Genomic DNA, 17,001 nt, shown 5'->3' with positions numbered 1-17,001 from the left:
TGGACAGTTTAGCATCCTAAAGATTCATACTTCAAGACATCAATCATCCACCCACCACAATATACATACATCAAGAGGTTCACTGCACAGTGGACTATATTCATAAATATGTCCCCTTTGAACCTCTCTTCTTGGTACTTCTATCTTCTGAGAACATGTCTGCTCTTTCATCCACCCGTTAAGCCTTGCCATATGAACTGTGGCTATCTTGCTGTCCTGTCTCATCCCCAGAGGATAGAGCTATCATACCTCTTAGGAAACGATCCCCAGACTGCACACTTTTCTTGCTAACATTCCAAATGCTTTTAGATGAAGGTATGGTAGCCCTGTTCAGGCCTAGATGGACACAGATGGGCCATGTCCTGATCTGTCTGTGATGCTTACAGTAACCCAGACCAGGACTTTGATAGACTCTCATCATGCCTATATTGAGTAGGAGGTCAGTTAACACCTGCAGATCACTTCCACGAGAATTGCACGTGGATGATGCGAACTAAAAGGGAAGGCTCATCATTTGTTGTTCATTTCAAGTTCTCTTACTACTGATGGTATGGCCTTGAGGCATTCACTAAATTATCCTGCACTGGACTGTGAAATGAAGGTACAGCCATTTCCCCCTTGCAGGATGCTGCAGGGATCACAGAGACAGAATGTGGGGCACATCACCCAGTGGGAACACAATGGGTGTGTAAGAAGTGGTGGCTGGTTCTGTGGTTGCCTTTTGCCCATTGCTATAGAAGTCATCCTTGGCATTAGGTATGGTAGGGTTTAGGTTCTCTCTACATACAGCACTGCTTTTGGTTTCTCTGGAGGCCAAGGTAGTCCCAGGCTGCTAACCCCTTCCATTCAATTAGTGTTTCCTCATGGTAAAATCCACAGGCATTTGACGTTTGAGGGCCAATTCATTAATGAACAAGGACAAAAGTACCGACGTACCCCACAGAGCCGCACAAAGTATTTCTGAGTTGAATCGTTTCTTGTATTTTCTGATTTCCGGTGTGTCGCTATGAGGCCGAATGTTGGTTGGGTTTACATTTACCACAGAAATCTTTCTTGCTTCATTGAGCTTGGCCTGTTCTTGCCTAAGAAGTTCGCTAGTAAACAGAGCTTTGAGAAAAAGAATCAGAAAAGTCAATGGCATCTTAAAAGATAACCAGTGGAGATTTGGAGAAGGGGCTTCAAAACACTGATTTCCCCTTGTTTAGTATGTATTATAGGAAGGGCACAGAAACTCTGAAATTATACCTATTTTACTCTTTTTTTAGTAGAATAAAGCGTAAGTCATAGAAGCATATGCTTTATAAACACACTTAGGGCTTTTGGTGTGATTCATGGGGTTATTCATGAAATATGACCATGCCCCATTCACTAGCCAAACAGCCTCACAGATACTATTTGGATGGTTTAGAAAATTAATATTAATCTCATAAAATTAAATGTATCATCACCACCTCCTGTAAATATATGCATGTAAGATTGATTTTGGAAATTTCACATTCTCAATGGGAAAGTTGGCCTACGGTGACTTTAATGATTAGTGAGTTACAAAAGTTCAGAAAGCAAGTCCAGGCTCCAAGTCAGCCAGGCTTCTGTGGTGGGAAGCGCACACCTAGAACTCAACACAATCCAACACACACTTATTAAATATCTATTGCGTGCATAGCATTGTACCCAGAAATTGTTTTTGGGAAATATGTGGTAAGTTCAGAGATCGCTGGGGAACAGCTTTTCCTAGGGCTCCTGGATACCTCTGGATTCCTACCAGAAGCAAAATAGAAAAGATGGGGTGGGAGGAAGGAGAGAGATTTGTTTTAGGAATCCTACAAAAATAATAATTAACAAGATCTTCCTTTTAAGGCATGGCCTAAGCATTAAATGGCTTAACTAATGAAATAATGATTAATTTTCTCATCAGGGCCACACCAGAAAGAAAATTGATTTGCTGCTAAAAAACCAGGGCCTTCTCACTTACCTGCAGCGGATGATTCTTCATCCTCTTCGTCTTCATCAGTGGGAGATGTCTGGTATACTCTGGGGTCCACAAAGGGGGTGAAGGAGGCTTTGGTGCTGCTTCCCATACCATACTGCTCAATAAACAGGGAGATCAGGAAAAATGGATAAATAAATACTGCAGGAACAGACAGTGCTAAATAATACCTTGTGTGGGCTTTACAATGGCTGCAGACTCCTCAATCTGTTCAGCTGCACACACCCAACCCCCTGCCAAAGTGTGTGCTTCTCTTCAATTGCTCCTGGTATTGGTGGCTGATGAGCCAGTTTGCACTTGTAGGGCAACTATCAGTCTCTAAGAGTTGCAACAAGAAAATGAGGTTTTGGATGACATATAGCACCTCAATATCTTACCTGGAAGATAACATTTTATCTTTAAGTAAAAGCAATATCATGTTGGTCAAATGGTCTTAAGCTGACACAATGGGCAATAAACTAGAAAAAGCATGTCTACACAGCAGCATGTCACCCTGGGCACACAGTCAACCTGAGAAGTTCCCTATTGGAGGGGTGGCCTTTGGGCCCTTCCACTGTGGCTGGGCTGCATGTGAGCTGGCACCGGCTCCAAGAGCTGCAATAGGATGCTGTACTTTCCAATGTGCCCCGTGTTCTTTTCCTTGGGGCATGCAAAGCTCATCTGCTCATAACTTTAGAATCCAAAGCAGACATCATAAAAATCCAGTGTGTGGACAATGTTAGAAGCCACAGTGCATAGGCTTTAGAAACACACTTAGGCTTTTGGTGTGATTCATGGGGATATTCATGAAATATGACCATGCCCCATGAACTCATCCAAATGGTCAATGACTCCTATGAGCACTGACTAACAGATTTTTCTACCACTGGCTTGTGGCACAGGAGCTCTACCCTAAACTAGCTGTGCACCTCGGACAAGTCACTTCACCTCTCCAAGCCTCAGTACTTTCATCTATAAAAACAGGAACTGGTCCAGACCATATCTGAAAACTTTTCACTACTCTGCATCTATGATTTCTCCTCCTAAATATCTGTACCCACACCTGAATACTAGAAACCAACCCACACACTGTGAGGAGTTTGGCAAGGCCTCGTTCTTGAAGAGAACCCAGCACCTACTTCAGTCCCGGTGTCCATCTCCTGGGAATGGGTGGAGACGCGTCCCAGGCCCTCGGTAGGGGTCCCAGCCGGGGAGTGGCTCTGCTGCACCAGGTCAGGGAGATTGATGTGGCCAGCAAAGCCATTGCTGTCACTGTGGCCAGATCGCTTCTTCTCTCCAGCCGTCTGAGGAGCACGATACAGGGCGGTCATTAGAGAAGGAAGAAAGTGCCCTAGAGCAATGTCACCCCTCACTCAGCCCAGGGGCCAAGGACTCCAAACTGACTGACTGGGATGTGGGAAGGTAATATTCACATTTCTATCTTAAGAAAATTTTTTAAAAATTAAGCTTTGCTAATATTTACTAAATGGATTGACCCCGAGCCTAATGCTCCTGCATGAGGGACAGTCATGTGTGGTGTGAGGGTCTCCTGTGGGGAGACAGGGACGCTGCCAGATGGAGAGCTGAGCAGGGCCCACACTGCAAGTTTCTCTTCACAGTGTTTGTGTGTCTCTGTGTTTGTGTGTGTGTGTAGGCTCGTGCACACACTACTGGTTAATTGGATTTACACACCATATTTTGAGGTTACCATGAAACAAACACACAACACAGATCCATGACCTGAAATATTGTTGGAAAGGAGCAGTGGCCTGTGGCAATACTAACAATTCCTGTACAACTGTTTTCTAAGGAAATGCAGAGATCAGACTTACCGAACAGGGCTCTTTGTCACTCACAAGGTCAAAATAATAATGAACTAATCAGATCTGACAGGGGTTGCAAAGAAACATTAAAATGATCTAGAAGACTGTTTGAAAATAGGGATTTATATCCACTATCATTAATGTCCAATTTCTCCGTAAATAATGATGGTGCTTTGTGATGTAGGCAGTAAAGAAACGAAGTCATGGTGACTAGCGAAGCATTTGAAATACTGTTTATAGCATCTCTTTTAATGTTCTTAAGGGTACTTTATAATACATGTATTCATGCAGCAGGACGACCACCGAGCATGCTCTATATGGATGCTCTGTAATTTTTACTGACAGGGTTATATGCTCTAACATATTTGGAAAACACTGCTCTGGTGAGCAGTCTCTTGCCCAAAATCCTGGGGATGAAGACAGGATTAAAAAACAGTTCTGGTCCCCAAAAGCCATGCCCAGATCATAGGCCTGGCTAGTCTTACACTTCTTTATTTTTTCCTCCTATGTAACTATAATTTAGTGCCCATTCACTATCCTTTCCCCATCTCTCCGAAGCCTCTTATAACTACCATTCTACCCTAATTTTTTATGGATCAACTTTTTTAGATTCCTTATATGAGTAAGATCATGTGGTGCTTCTCTTTCTGTGCCTGATTTCATTCACTGATCATAATGATCTCCAGTTCCATCCATCTTGTCACAAAGGCAGGATATCATCCTTTTCATGGCTGAATGGTACTCTACTGTGTACACGTACCACATGTTCTTTAACCCTTCATCAGATGAAGGGCACGGAAGTGGTTTCCATTTTTTGTCTATTGTGAAAAGTGCTGCTATAAACACTGGATGTCTCTTCGTCACACCAATTTCAGTTCCTTGGGATTTATATCCAGGAGTGGCATTGTTGGATCATATGGAAGTTTTTTTTTTTTTTTTTTTTTGAGGCATTTCTATACTCTTTTCCACGATGGCTGTACCAATTTACATTCCCATCATCAGGGTCTAAGAGTCCTCTTGTCTCCACATCCTTTCCAGAACTTACTATCAGTCTTCTTGATAACAACCATTCTTTCTAGGTAGGGTGAGGGAATATCTTATTATGATCTTGATTTGCATTTCCCTGTTGATTAGTGACAATAAATATTTTTACATATGCCTGTTGGCTATTTGTAAGTCTTCTTTGGAGACATGTCTCTTTAGAGCTATTGCCCATTTTTTAATTGAGTTCATTTTTTTTTTGCTATGGAGGTTCTTGAGTTTCCTTATTTTTCCTGGTCGTCGATCCTCATCAGAGGTAGTTTGCAGATGTTTTCTCCCATTCTGCAGGCAGGCTCTCTCCCGCTGATGGCTGCCTTTGCTGGACATCATCCTGTGTTTTTTGATTTCACATGTGACTACCTCACTGAGGATTCTTAGAGGAGACCAAAGAGATGGTTTTCTTCTCTGCCTTTTCTTTCATTCATTCATTAGCTCAACACTTTCGAGTGCCTACTGCGTGTGAAACTAAGTGTGCACTTGGAACACTCTCTTTGGGGCTGGTGAAGGAAAGATGTTCATGTCAATCCTCTGACCATCTCGTTGACCTGGCTCTCTCCTTCCAGAGCCCGTCTTGGTCTCCAGTTACAGCTCTGTACCTGCCTGTCTGCAAGTAAAAGTAGGCATTTAAACAGCCTCCTAAGCTTCTGAAAGGGTGCAGGCCACTGATGCACAGGGAAGCTTGTGGAATAACCGGAAGCCCAGTGTCCTCTGTCTCTTGGCGACACAATCCTGGACTACAGACTGCCCCCTGAGAGGGGCCTTTTTGAATGGATGTTGACACAGTGGTCATCTGGAGCTTGTACTAGTGCCTATTCCCAGAGTCAAACATTTCAACTTCTAGAGGCCATTAAGGGAGTTCAGTCCTAATTTATCTTTGTGTCCCTGCTTTTCACACACACTTCCCCATACTCCTGTTCAAATACGGAAAAGCTTTTTCCCATTTTCCCCCAGTTTTCCAATAGCATTAATCACACCTTGCCCCTTGATAATTTTTCAGTCTTTCACGTACAGTAGCATTCAACCTCCAGCCAAAATCGATGCAGAAACATTAGGTAACACAGAAGGAGAGGAAGAGGCTAAGCAGGGAAGCAGCCCAGATGGTGAGGAGGAAGCAGTGACCCGGGAGTCTGCCCACTTCTGAGTCACTGCCCCTTGTTCATTCAAACAGAACCTCCTTATTAGATACCTTCTGTGTGCTGGGCACTCTGTGAAGATAAGGGAAATGAACACCAGCCCTCCCCTTGAGGACCTTATTAGCAGAACCCCAACGGTGTCTCTGATCTTTATGTCCTGCTCATTCCCATAGGAATGGGAGCTAAGGTGTTCTGTATACCAACACTTCGGGTACCGAGCTGGGCTAACCACCTTGTGCATAGTATTCCACTGGAAACTCACAATAATACCAAGAGTTAGCTTTTATCATTCCCACTTCACAGATGGAAAAAAAAATCACAGTACAAGAAAGTCAATTAACTTGTCCCAAGTGACAAGAGTTCTAAGTGGTGACATTAGAGTTCAAATCTGGGCTGTCTAGGGGCAGAACCCAGGAGCTCTGGGCTAAGGGGCTGTCCTCCTGGCCACAGAAGTAGGTCAGTGGTGGACACTTCAGGCAAGTGGGACCAGATTCCCAGTAACATGGAATACCCTGCCTGGGAGATACCAGCCAATCACTGCCAGCAGGTGAACTAGAATGTGGTGAATGTCTTCCAAAGGTGGGAAGAGAGATGACCGCATCAGCAGGTTGGGGGGGGGTGTGGAGAGAAAGAGAGAGAGGGGGAGAGAGGGAGGGAAGGAGGGAGGTAATGCTGGTTTGTCAGGAAAAAGAGGTCTTTCCATGAAAGACCTCTGAAGCTTTACTCCCCTATTCCTGGTTATCTACCATTCTTCCACTATTTTTTCCTTAAGAGGTGTTCAAGTGGGTTCTCTTCCATAGCATTTGTGACGAAGAGGTCTTGTGATGTTCTGGCTCAGTGTGGTGGTTAGACACTGGAGAGATCCCAGCTGATTCCAAGAAGGTGCTATGGACAGAGGCCCGCTGAGTTCCAGTGGGGACTTCAAGGAGAAAGGGAACCTGGAGCCAGACCAGAGGTCTGCTGGGAGAAGAATGAGCAGCCATGGGGAAGACAGGACAGAAAGTCCAGCTGACAGCCTCCTGTAGACAAAATGGCAGACCACAGCTGGTGTGGCATGTTCTAGAACTAGACTAAAAATGTTCCTGTGGAGCTGTAGGATGGGAAAATTAGAACCACAGGGACAGGGGTGTGTGCTACACGGGGAATCTGTGGATCTGACAAGATCAGGGGTGGCAGAGCCAGTGTAAACTGACAGGACCCTCTAGTCCACTCACATGCAGAGAATGAGCTGAAGGCTGTGGATGTTTTTCTTGGGGGAATTGAACTAGAAGTTCAGTTTAGATTTTGAAGCTTAATCTTATTGCAGTAAGATCTTATTTTCCTATTTGTTAGGGATTTACTTTAGCCTGCATTTATCATTTTAATACTCATCCTTTTAATGGATCTTAACATAAGGGTTGTGTGGTATTTAATTTCATGTCAATGTGACTGAGCCACAGGTACCCAGGTTAAACACTATTTCTGGATGAGTGTCTGAAAGTATTTCTGGAGATGAGGTTAGCATTTGAACTGGTACACGCAGTAGATTATCATCCCCAAACTGGGTGACATCAGTGTTTCTGCTGAGAGCATGAATAGAAAAAAAGGAGGAGGAAGAAAGAATGTGCCTCTTCTTCACCTACTCTGCCAGCTTCTGTGGGTCTCCAGTTTCCAGATGGCCAATCATTGAACCTCTCAGCCTTAATCATCATAAGCCACTTCCTCATAATCAATCTATATCTATAAATATTGTTTCTCTGGAGAACCCTGATTAATTCAGATTTTTATTTTAAAAGCCTATATTTGGGAAAAGCAGAATATAGAATCTGAGAGGACAAAGATTTGAGGGTCACTCTCTGTAGATCAAATTCATTCAAGACACTGGTGAATGCAATTTTCAAGGTGATTGGTTGTGGTCATAGAATACTGGAGGGAGTCAACCAGATGTGGCCCCAATAGACCTGAAAATGTGCTCCAAATATCTAGTTGGAGGTACTGACCATCATAAAGATGCAGGTAAATTTTAGGACACATTAGAAACTGGAATCCTTTTATTTGGAGTTAAAGAGAAACTCAGTCCAGAACATTCTCCCTCATGTTTTCTCAAGTGGCAAGCTATCGTGATAGAAGCCCTCTACGCTTCCATTGAAATTATCCATTCACCACACTGGGAGATTTATCTACCAGCACTGCACAATGTCAACCTCAGTAGCCAAGTCCATTTTCCACTCAAGGCCTACGTGAAAGGATTCTTTAAAGCCTACTTGAAAGATTCGACAAGGCCATAAAATGAAATTCTAGCAAGTTGCTTTGTGAACTAGTCTTCTAGTTATAGCCCTACTGCCAATTATTACTTCAAAGGCCTTATTCATCTCCAAACTACAGTTCCCTTCTTTCTTACAAAAGTGAGATGCCCTCTGCCTTTTTACAGAGTCAAGTGTGCTATTGGGTTTTCCCAACTCTCTCCTGGCTGAAGAGGGAGAACGACACATGATAAATGTTTATGTTTCACATAGAAGAGTATGTTGTGAAAAGAAGTAAAAAGAGAATTCAGTCTATGGAGAGAGAGAAAGAAATAAAATAGTTAACCTCCATTGAACACTTAACTTTATTCACAAACCCATGTGACAACCTCAACCATCTTATAAGTGCTATTTATGAATTTTATAGATGTTAAAATGGATGCAAGAATAGGTCTAATTTTATTGCCCACTGTTACTAGTCATTATTATATATATTTTTTCCAAGTAGAGACCTGCTCTCAAACTTGCAATGGTGAATAATGAAGTGAAAATAAGAAAAGGTGACTCTAATTTGTCAGGGCCTTTCTGGTTGGTTCAGACACAGTGGGGAGCCACTGCATGTTGGAAGGACCATAAAAGCACACATGTGCCTCCCCACAAATGAAATGATATTCCCAGAGTTAAAAAAAAAGAAAAAGAAAAAAATATTACCCAAAATGCTAAGGCACATTTTAAATCAGATCTGCATGTTTCTTTGTTCTTTCACCAAGATAGTGTACTGGCTTTTAAAATGTTAATTTAATGAGATAAGATGGTATCACTACTTCTTGGAACTACTGAGAATTTTTTATAAGAAATCCACAAGGATGAAAACAAAACTACTGATGCTGCAGAGAGACCATTCATTTCTGCTTTCCTGTGGTAGGGAACATCTGGATTTCTTGGTTTTATATCCTGAGGCTCAAATTTTATATTCTGATTTGCATAACTCCTACCAAAGAATTTGGACTAATGTAATTAAATCACCCTGCAAAAGCTTAGAAGGATGCAGGAACGAAGGCAGCAGACAATTAAAATTACTCAACCATTAAGAAGCACAGGTTTTTTTCCCCCACTCCCCATGCTTAAAATACATGCTGAAAGCATTCTCTGTAAATGCTCTAATATAAAAACCACTTAAGAAATGCACTACTTCTGCACAGTTATTATACCAACTTACCTCTCTAATCATCAGGGTCCCTTCTCTTGAAATACTGCTGCTAAAGGTGTCTGCATGAGAGGTCTCCAGCCCATGGGTCCCGACCATTCCCACGTTGTACTGCTCATTGCTCCCCGGAGCCCCTGTTGGACTGAAATGGGAAGGAACAGTACTGAGGGTCAGGTGTATTTAGGGAATACCATTTCCTGTCTATATTAATTATTTTTATTGTGGTAAAATATATATAATAAAATTCACCATCTTGACTGTTTTCAAGTGTGCATTTCAGTGGCCTTAAGTACACTGCATATTAACTTCAGTGTGCACTGATGCCTGGAATGGGGTCCCTGAGGCGACTGAAACATCTTCTCCTATTCTCTACCCAGTGGATAGAGTGAGTGGGCTTCTGATATCCATGTAAAAAATGCTGCAGTCGGCTTTGGGGTCTATCAGGCTATTCATGACCTCTCTCCACCTCCACCTCCATCTCTGACCAGCAGACCTGCTTTAGCACTTGCTGTTTCCGCTACTTGGAAAGCTCTTCCCCCTTTGACTGACTCCTTTTCATTCATTTGATTTCATTTTAAATGATATTTTTTTTCCAAGAAGCCTAAGTCATCTATGTCTTATTCTACCAGCCCCTCTGTTTTCTCTTCTCCCTTTTTCTCTTAATAGTTCCCATCGCCGTGTGCAATTCTTTAACTCATTCTCTGTTCATTTTCTTCCTCTCTCTCCTTAGAATATACATTTGTGAGGCAGTCTTTGTCTCTCTGCTCATCATTATATACCCAGAACCCAGCATATAGCACATATTAGGAGCACTTAAAGTTATTATAAGATAGATTTTGTGCTATTTATTAAAAATAGACATCAATTAAGAACACTAATTCATTGGGGCAGCCAAGAACCAGGATGGCTTAACTCAAACAGTATTTAGCACTTCTTAAAATTTCTGTATTCAGTCTACATTGTGATATACTTTTTTTCTCTTGTTATTCTGCTGAAGACACAATAGAAGAAGCTAACAGGAGTGGACACACTCTGTGGGGGCACAGACTGAGTTTCCTATATGTACAGCTCTAGGGCTCAACAAGGAGTGAACAACTGTCCACAGGAGCTTCCCCTGGACTTCAGAAATCTGTGAAGTGCCTCATTCGCAGGACACAGGAATTCTCTGATTCAGGAGCTCCAAAAACCCAGAGCCCGGCAGGTGATATGGTTTCAGGTTTTAAGGCTACATTTTTGGTTCTCCTATTTTGACATCTACCTCTATTTAAAAATGAGTATTTTAAAAACAGGAAAGGGATCAAGGTTTATTTCTCTCAGGTATATTAATGGCACCTTTTTATTATTTCTATTCTTCAATTTTAATTGTTTCTTATTTGAAAAATATCTGTGGCCTCTGGAATGAAAGTTCAAGGACCTGATGAAATATTCACTCTAAGAAGCAAGAAATATGCCCAATTTATGCCATCTCTGTGGCCAAGTAGACATATTTCAAGGATTTTCATCAAAAAGAGGTGAAAAGATGAGAGAGCTCGTGAGTCCAGACAAGAAAATATATAGCAAGACATTCACTTGGAAAAATTACTAAGCGGGGGCAGTGGGTTGAATGAACTCAACGCAGGCTAGGACTGATGTGTTTGGGAAGAAATTTCAAAGAAGTCTTTTCATTTTCAATATTTCAGTCCCAGAAAGGAGCTATTAATAGTGTTCCAGAGACTCAGAAAAAAATTATTGTAATAATTTCTGGTATATCGATAGATGGGTAAATCGGACTAGTTCTCAAAACTGTGATTTCTTTGTTCACTTATTTGAAATTTAATTTTATCTGTCTCTTTCCTTTTCTTCTTAAATCCTTCTCGGGACAAGCCAATAAATCAATGAATGAAGTGTTTATCAAGGGCCTTCCAGGCAAGGAGTCCCTCCTCCTCCTTATCAGTCAGACATCCTTTAGCCACTGTCAGGGGCTGGGTGGATCTGGTGGCCATTACCAGCTAACACTGAGCAGTCAGGGTCTTCCCTGCCATAGACCATCCCAGGAAGTCCAAAGGTTGAGAGTATTTTGGCTCCACTTATTTTTCTACCAAGATAATGTTCTAATTCTATCCAAACATTTTAATCAGAAATATGTGGATACAGATGAATTTCATGCAAAAAGTACTTTTAGAGCTAATTCCAGCAGGGTAATTTCTCAATTAATTCTCCACATATTTCAGTTAAACTATTCCTACTTTTTGCATTTTCATCATTATTTTACTAAAATTATCACTGGTCCAATTCTTTTCTACATAAATTCATAGCAAAGGTTTAATAGTCTTTTTTATCCATATACTCTTTCAAAGGCTTCAGTGTGTCACTACTTTTACCAAGTTCAATTTATTTGGATCAGTTCTGAAGGTTTAAATTTTACTGAGAGGATTTGATTTGTGTGTCAATAATTAGTCAATAGCAAGTTCTACAGTTTTAACTTTTGTTGAATGTTTTTACAGAGGCTATTATTTCCCCGGGACTTTTTTTTTTTTTTTCAGTACTGGGGATTGAACCCAAGGGAGCTCCATCACTGAGCTACATACCAGCTCTTTCTATTTTTTATTTCAAGATAGGGTTGTGCTAAGTTGCTGAGACTGACCTTGAACTTCTGATTCTCCAGCCTCAGCCTCCCAAGTAGCTATCACTACAGGTGTGCACCTCCATGCCTGGCTAACTGTTGATCGCTCCCCACATCCTTTTTGCTCTCTTGGCTTTTGTATCATGACCTTTCTCTGGTTTTCCATTGACCCCTCTGTTCCTTACCTATCTCCTTCAGAGGCTCTTCTTGAATGTTCGTAGGGTTCTTAGGATTCTGCTTCATTCTGCATAACCTTTTGGCATGCTCTTATCTATGACCTTTATTATAATCAGCCATTTACAGAATAATCCTAAATAAATAATCTAATCTCTTTACTCAGTAACTTATTCATTCAACTTCCTGTTGGATATTTCTACCTGGGTGGCAATTGACATCATCATCTTCCTCCTGACTTAGTGATCTCAGGGAGTGCCATTACCATGCTAGAAACTCCAAGCCATCCTGGACTCCTTTCTCTCATTCACCCCTCACATTCAGTCTAGTCCCTTCCTATCTACCTCCTAAACATGTCCCAAATATTTTCTGTCCTTTCTGTAACTGTCCCAGTGAAGTCAGCTTCCTCTGTTATCTGAACAACAGTATTTTTGCTGATTCCCCCATCTCTAGTCCTGTCCCCCAAGTCCTGTTCAGTCATTCCACACAGCTGCAAAAGTGAGCTCTTGCAAACACAAATTTGACCCTATGACTTTTCTCCTTTTAACTTTCAGTGGCTCCTCATGAACCACAGGACAAACTCAAAGCCCCTCGCTCTGGCGTAAAGGACTTCCATTATCTGGTCCTTGTCTATCTCCCTAACCTGATTTTTAAATAAAATCCTGCCCCCTCCCCCCAACCCTAAAAACCCTAATGTAGAGCCGGTTCCTAAACACATTATACCATAAAACCCTTGATGAGTTTACTCCATCCCTTCTCCTTAGAAGGTTCTTTTTTCTCTTCTGCTTTCCCCTGGCTAACTTAACCTTTATGTTGCAGTTCAGGCAACCCTAAACCCATCCCAGCCGGGGATGGTTCAGGCAGTCTCCACTCTGCTGTCACACTGTCCTGGGTGCACCTCTACCACTGAGCCAAGTCCACCCTCCTGCAATGATCAGATATCATTAGTACTGGCCTCTTCATAACAACACTGGTGTGGCATGTGAGTAGCACCTAGTAAATGTTTATTACATCACTAAAGGTCTTGGGTCAAAGGTTTTATTTAATGCTCCTAGTAGAGATTTCATTCAGGCTTATTGTCAAAATATATCCTTTCTGCAAATTGATGAATTGTTAACTATAAGGATAATTATTAGCATGTTTAAAAGTCCTAAATGACAATGGTAACTTTTGCCATTTTTATAACTTAAAAAATAACTCGGACACTGGGTTCACTAGGATGTGTAAATAGGGGAACAACAAATCTATTTAGATATGTTATAGAACTTTATAGTACAAAGAGTGAGCCTTAATGTATTTAAATTTTAAAAGCTCAGTGAGGATGTTGGAAGAGGCCAGGGAAAATGTAAACTGTGACAAGAGAATCTAACTATATCACAAATGAATGAACAACTTCAGTGAGGAGGAATGGGGATGGGAAGGCAATTGACCTAAGGGACCTTGGAAATTCCAGTAGAGGGGCGTCCTAAAATACCTCTCACCAGTACTCCTCAAAAGGGTCAAGCTCATCAAGACAATGACATTCTGAGAAACAGACACAGCCAGGAAGAATCTAAGGAGATATGGTAACTAAATGTAACATGGTAGCCTGGATGGGATCCTGGGAAGAAAAAGGGACATTATGGTAAAAAATAAGAAAAGCTGCATAAGCCATGGCTTTTCATAAATAATGACCTATCAGTACTGGTTCACTACTTATAACATTTGTGCCATACTAACAATGGAGGAAACTATGGGGAGAAAATGGTGGTGTAATAACAGGGCAACTCTCTGTACCATCTCCTCAATTTTTCTGTAAATCTAAAACTATTTTAAAATATAACATTTATTAAAAATAAAAGAATAGGGGGAAAAGGCAATTTGTAAAACCCCACTAAGGCTAAAACAGCTGTAACATTTTATAGTTAAGGTAATCCTTTGTTCTGAAAATGATTTTTCCAATCTAGAGATTGAATTGGAAATACTCGTTGTCCAAAATTCTATAAAGACTGTTAAAAAAAACAAACAAAACTGAATCAAATCAAAACAAACCAAACAAAAAAACTCCACTGATTTGAAGGAAAACTACAGGAAATTTACTGTAATTAGGCTGTAGGTTTAGAACAATAATTTCCTCTAATTGGATTTGTCAAAGTGTTCCTGGAGGTATTGATTTAATTCAATTCAATACATGGTTACTGAGCACCTGCTGTATGAAAGAGCCTTGGTTTGGCATTGGGTAGTGGATATAAAAGCTGAACAAAATATGGTTCCTAAAACTGAAAGGGTTAGCATCCACAAGAGCACAGAGGATCACAAATACACTCAAATAAAAGGCAAGATGTTAAGTGAGAAAGGACAGAGGAAGGGGTGATCCCTATTGGAACAGGGCAAGGTCTTTGAAGGGCTGATGAGGACTCAGTTTGGCTGGAGCGTGCTAGGGGTGATCACAGGACCCAGGAATGCAAAGAGCTGCAAGGAATGGGGGCTAGACATGACCAATCACCATTCTGCAATATTAACCAGGCCACTCCTAGGAGGGCAGAGGACTTATGGCAAGGGAGACACTCCAGTAGCCTGGGGGGCAGGCCACAGGAGGTTGGCTCTTTAGTGAAAACAGAAAGGAACGGACACAAATATATGTGGTTTTCATTGTTCAGATGGCATTGATGATAAAATTTGTTGACTGTGCTATCAGTAGATGATCCTAATGAGTAAAACTGTGCCTCACAAGTACTGTTTGGAAATGTGCTGGTACCTGAGGGAAGATACCAATACAATACAAAAGGATGCTCTGTGGCTGGCTTGATGTGATGCAAATCAACTTGCCTTGTCTTTCCTTCTCTTCTTCTTGTTCTATGAAACTTTTCTCTTTTCCTGATTATACAAGTAGTGCAACCCAAAATCAGGGATATACATAAAATAAAAGTCTCTCACAACTGTATAATCCAAAGATGATCATTTCCTAATTTTGGTCTGTTTCCCTCCACTCATTATTTTTCTATGCATGAGGCATTGGGACATAGTGAACTTGGTTGGTTAAGGAGCACAAACTTATATCTGTGTTGTCCTACAGGTCATATCTTATACAATAAATATGGAAATAGAAAACCATACACAGAAAAAAGCTACAGCTTTAAACACTGGAATCCACAGCTGTTTACTGAAAGGCTGGGGTCCATTTCTGAGAAGCTTTTTTGTGTACACTCACTCCATGGGAGTTAACTGTGTTATAATATATTTTTATTTCATGCTCTAAAAATATAGAGTACACTGTGGTCATATATAACAAATTAGAATAAATAAAATTAAAAAGAAAAAGAAAAAATAGAGAGCACAAAATATAAAGGTTTATCTTAACAAAAGAAAATAAAGGTAGTAAGAGTGTGCAAAAAAAGCACTGTAGCCTCAAAACATTCATTTTAAAGAAGTAACTGTTTTATAATGGATTTTTAATAGTGTGATATTTGGTAGGCATACAACTATCATGCTGGAGAAGAAGAGACAGCATCCTATTTTATATCCATATAAAGTACATCCACAGCATTGACTAGATTGGAGTAAACACACATAAACACACATATATGTTTGTATGTTTTTTCCCCCTAATATATATCATATATCATATATATGTGCACACACACACACATATATGTAAATAACACACACACACATATATATATATATATGATATTTTAAATGTTCTTTGATGGATGATCATTTGAACTATATAAAATTTACCAATTCTTCAAGAACTATGTGAAATCTTGCTTCCACTATAAGCATTTCACAGTAGCTTCAGTTTATTATTTTTTTACCTGAATCATAGTACTAGATTATCTGGATTGCAATACTAGCATCTCATCTTTATTTCCCCAAATTATCTTGCCGAAATAAACTCCCTCAAAAACATAGTATGAATCCTGTTACTCCCTGGTTCAAGAAACCCTACTGGTTCCCAATGGCTACATGATAAAGTGCACGTCTTGGTCTGGTTTCCAGAATCCCTTCCCCACTGCTATGCATCTCTTTCCATCAAACTCAACCTCTGTGCCTTTTACTTAACTCTTTCCCCTTCCTAGAATTCTAATACTATCCCATGTTCTTTCTATCCTGCAGAAAGTTGTTTACACATATCTTTCTTTTGTTTGGATTAAGCTAGAAACTCTTTGAAGTCAAGACCTGCAAATTCTATTCAGTGTGATTAAATGCAATTCATAGTTGCTGATGACCCACCCACTCTGTGTCAGACAACATTCAAGGTGTTAAGAGTAGAGAGATGGGTAAGATGCTATCCGTATGCTCAGGGATTTCATGGCCCAGAGAGAAGAAAGGCACACGGTAAATAATCCTGATTCCAGGCACTAAATGAAAATGCAGGAATTACTGTGGTGCACGCTGTAATCCTAGCAGCTTGGAAGGCTGAGGCAGGAAGATCAGAGCTTCAAAGCCAGCCTCAGCAACTTAGCAAGCAACTAAGAGAGACCCTGTCTCAAAATAAAAATAAAAAAAGGCTGTGGATGTGGCTCAGTGGTTAAGCACCCTTGGGTTCAATCCCTGATACAAAAAAATAAAAAATAAAGAAAGAAAGAAAGAAAATGCAAGAATAAACATGAGATGCAGTGGCAGCTCAGAAGAGTGTATGGATTCTACCTCTGCAAGCTGGGCTGTGAGTCAGTGACTTCTAAAGGGACAGGAGAGTGCCAGACAGCAGAAGAGAAGTGTAGCCTGATCTAAATGGGGAACTGTAGGAAGGTGGGTTTTCTGCTACGGGGGGTGGAGCGGAATTCCAGATCTGCTTTTAGAGGGACAAGGACAAACACTATACATGGCTTTGCAAAATATGACTGGGGG

General features: G+C 40.9%; 1 protein-coding gene across 2 annotated transcripts in view; it reads right to left on the bottom strand.

Moving 5' to 3' along the window:
- Window positions 1–17,001, bottom strand: part of Tnik (TRAF2 and NCK interacting kinase) — a 382,522-nt gene that overhangs the window by 21,500 nt on the left and 344,021 nt on the right. For both annotated transcript variants that reach the window (XM_027942207.2, XM_027942206.2), the window contains 4 exons: window positions 9,405–9,534; window positions 3,106–3,270; window positions 1,973–2,084; window positions 937–1,107 (listed from right to left, as the gene is read on the bottom strand). In XM_027942207.2, coding sequence (XP_027798008.1) covers window positions 937–1,107; window positions 1,973–2,084; window positions 3,106–3,270; window positions 9,405–9,534 — 578 coding nt within the window. The remainder of the gene's footprint in view (window positions 1–936; window positions 1,108–1,972; window positions 2,085–3,105; window positions 3,271–9,404; window positions 9,535–17,001) is intronic.

The sequence above is a fragment of the Marmota flaviventris genome, chromosome 8, assembly GCF_047511675.1.
Source record: "Marmota flaviventris isolate mMarFla1 chromosome 8, mMarFla1.hap1, whole genome shotgun sequence".
Lineage (NCBI taxonomy): Eukaryota > Metazoa > Chordata > Mammalia > Rodentia > Sciuridae > Marmota > Marmota flaviventris.
This window is presented reverse-complemented; position numbering and strand designations above follow the sequence as displayed.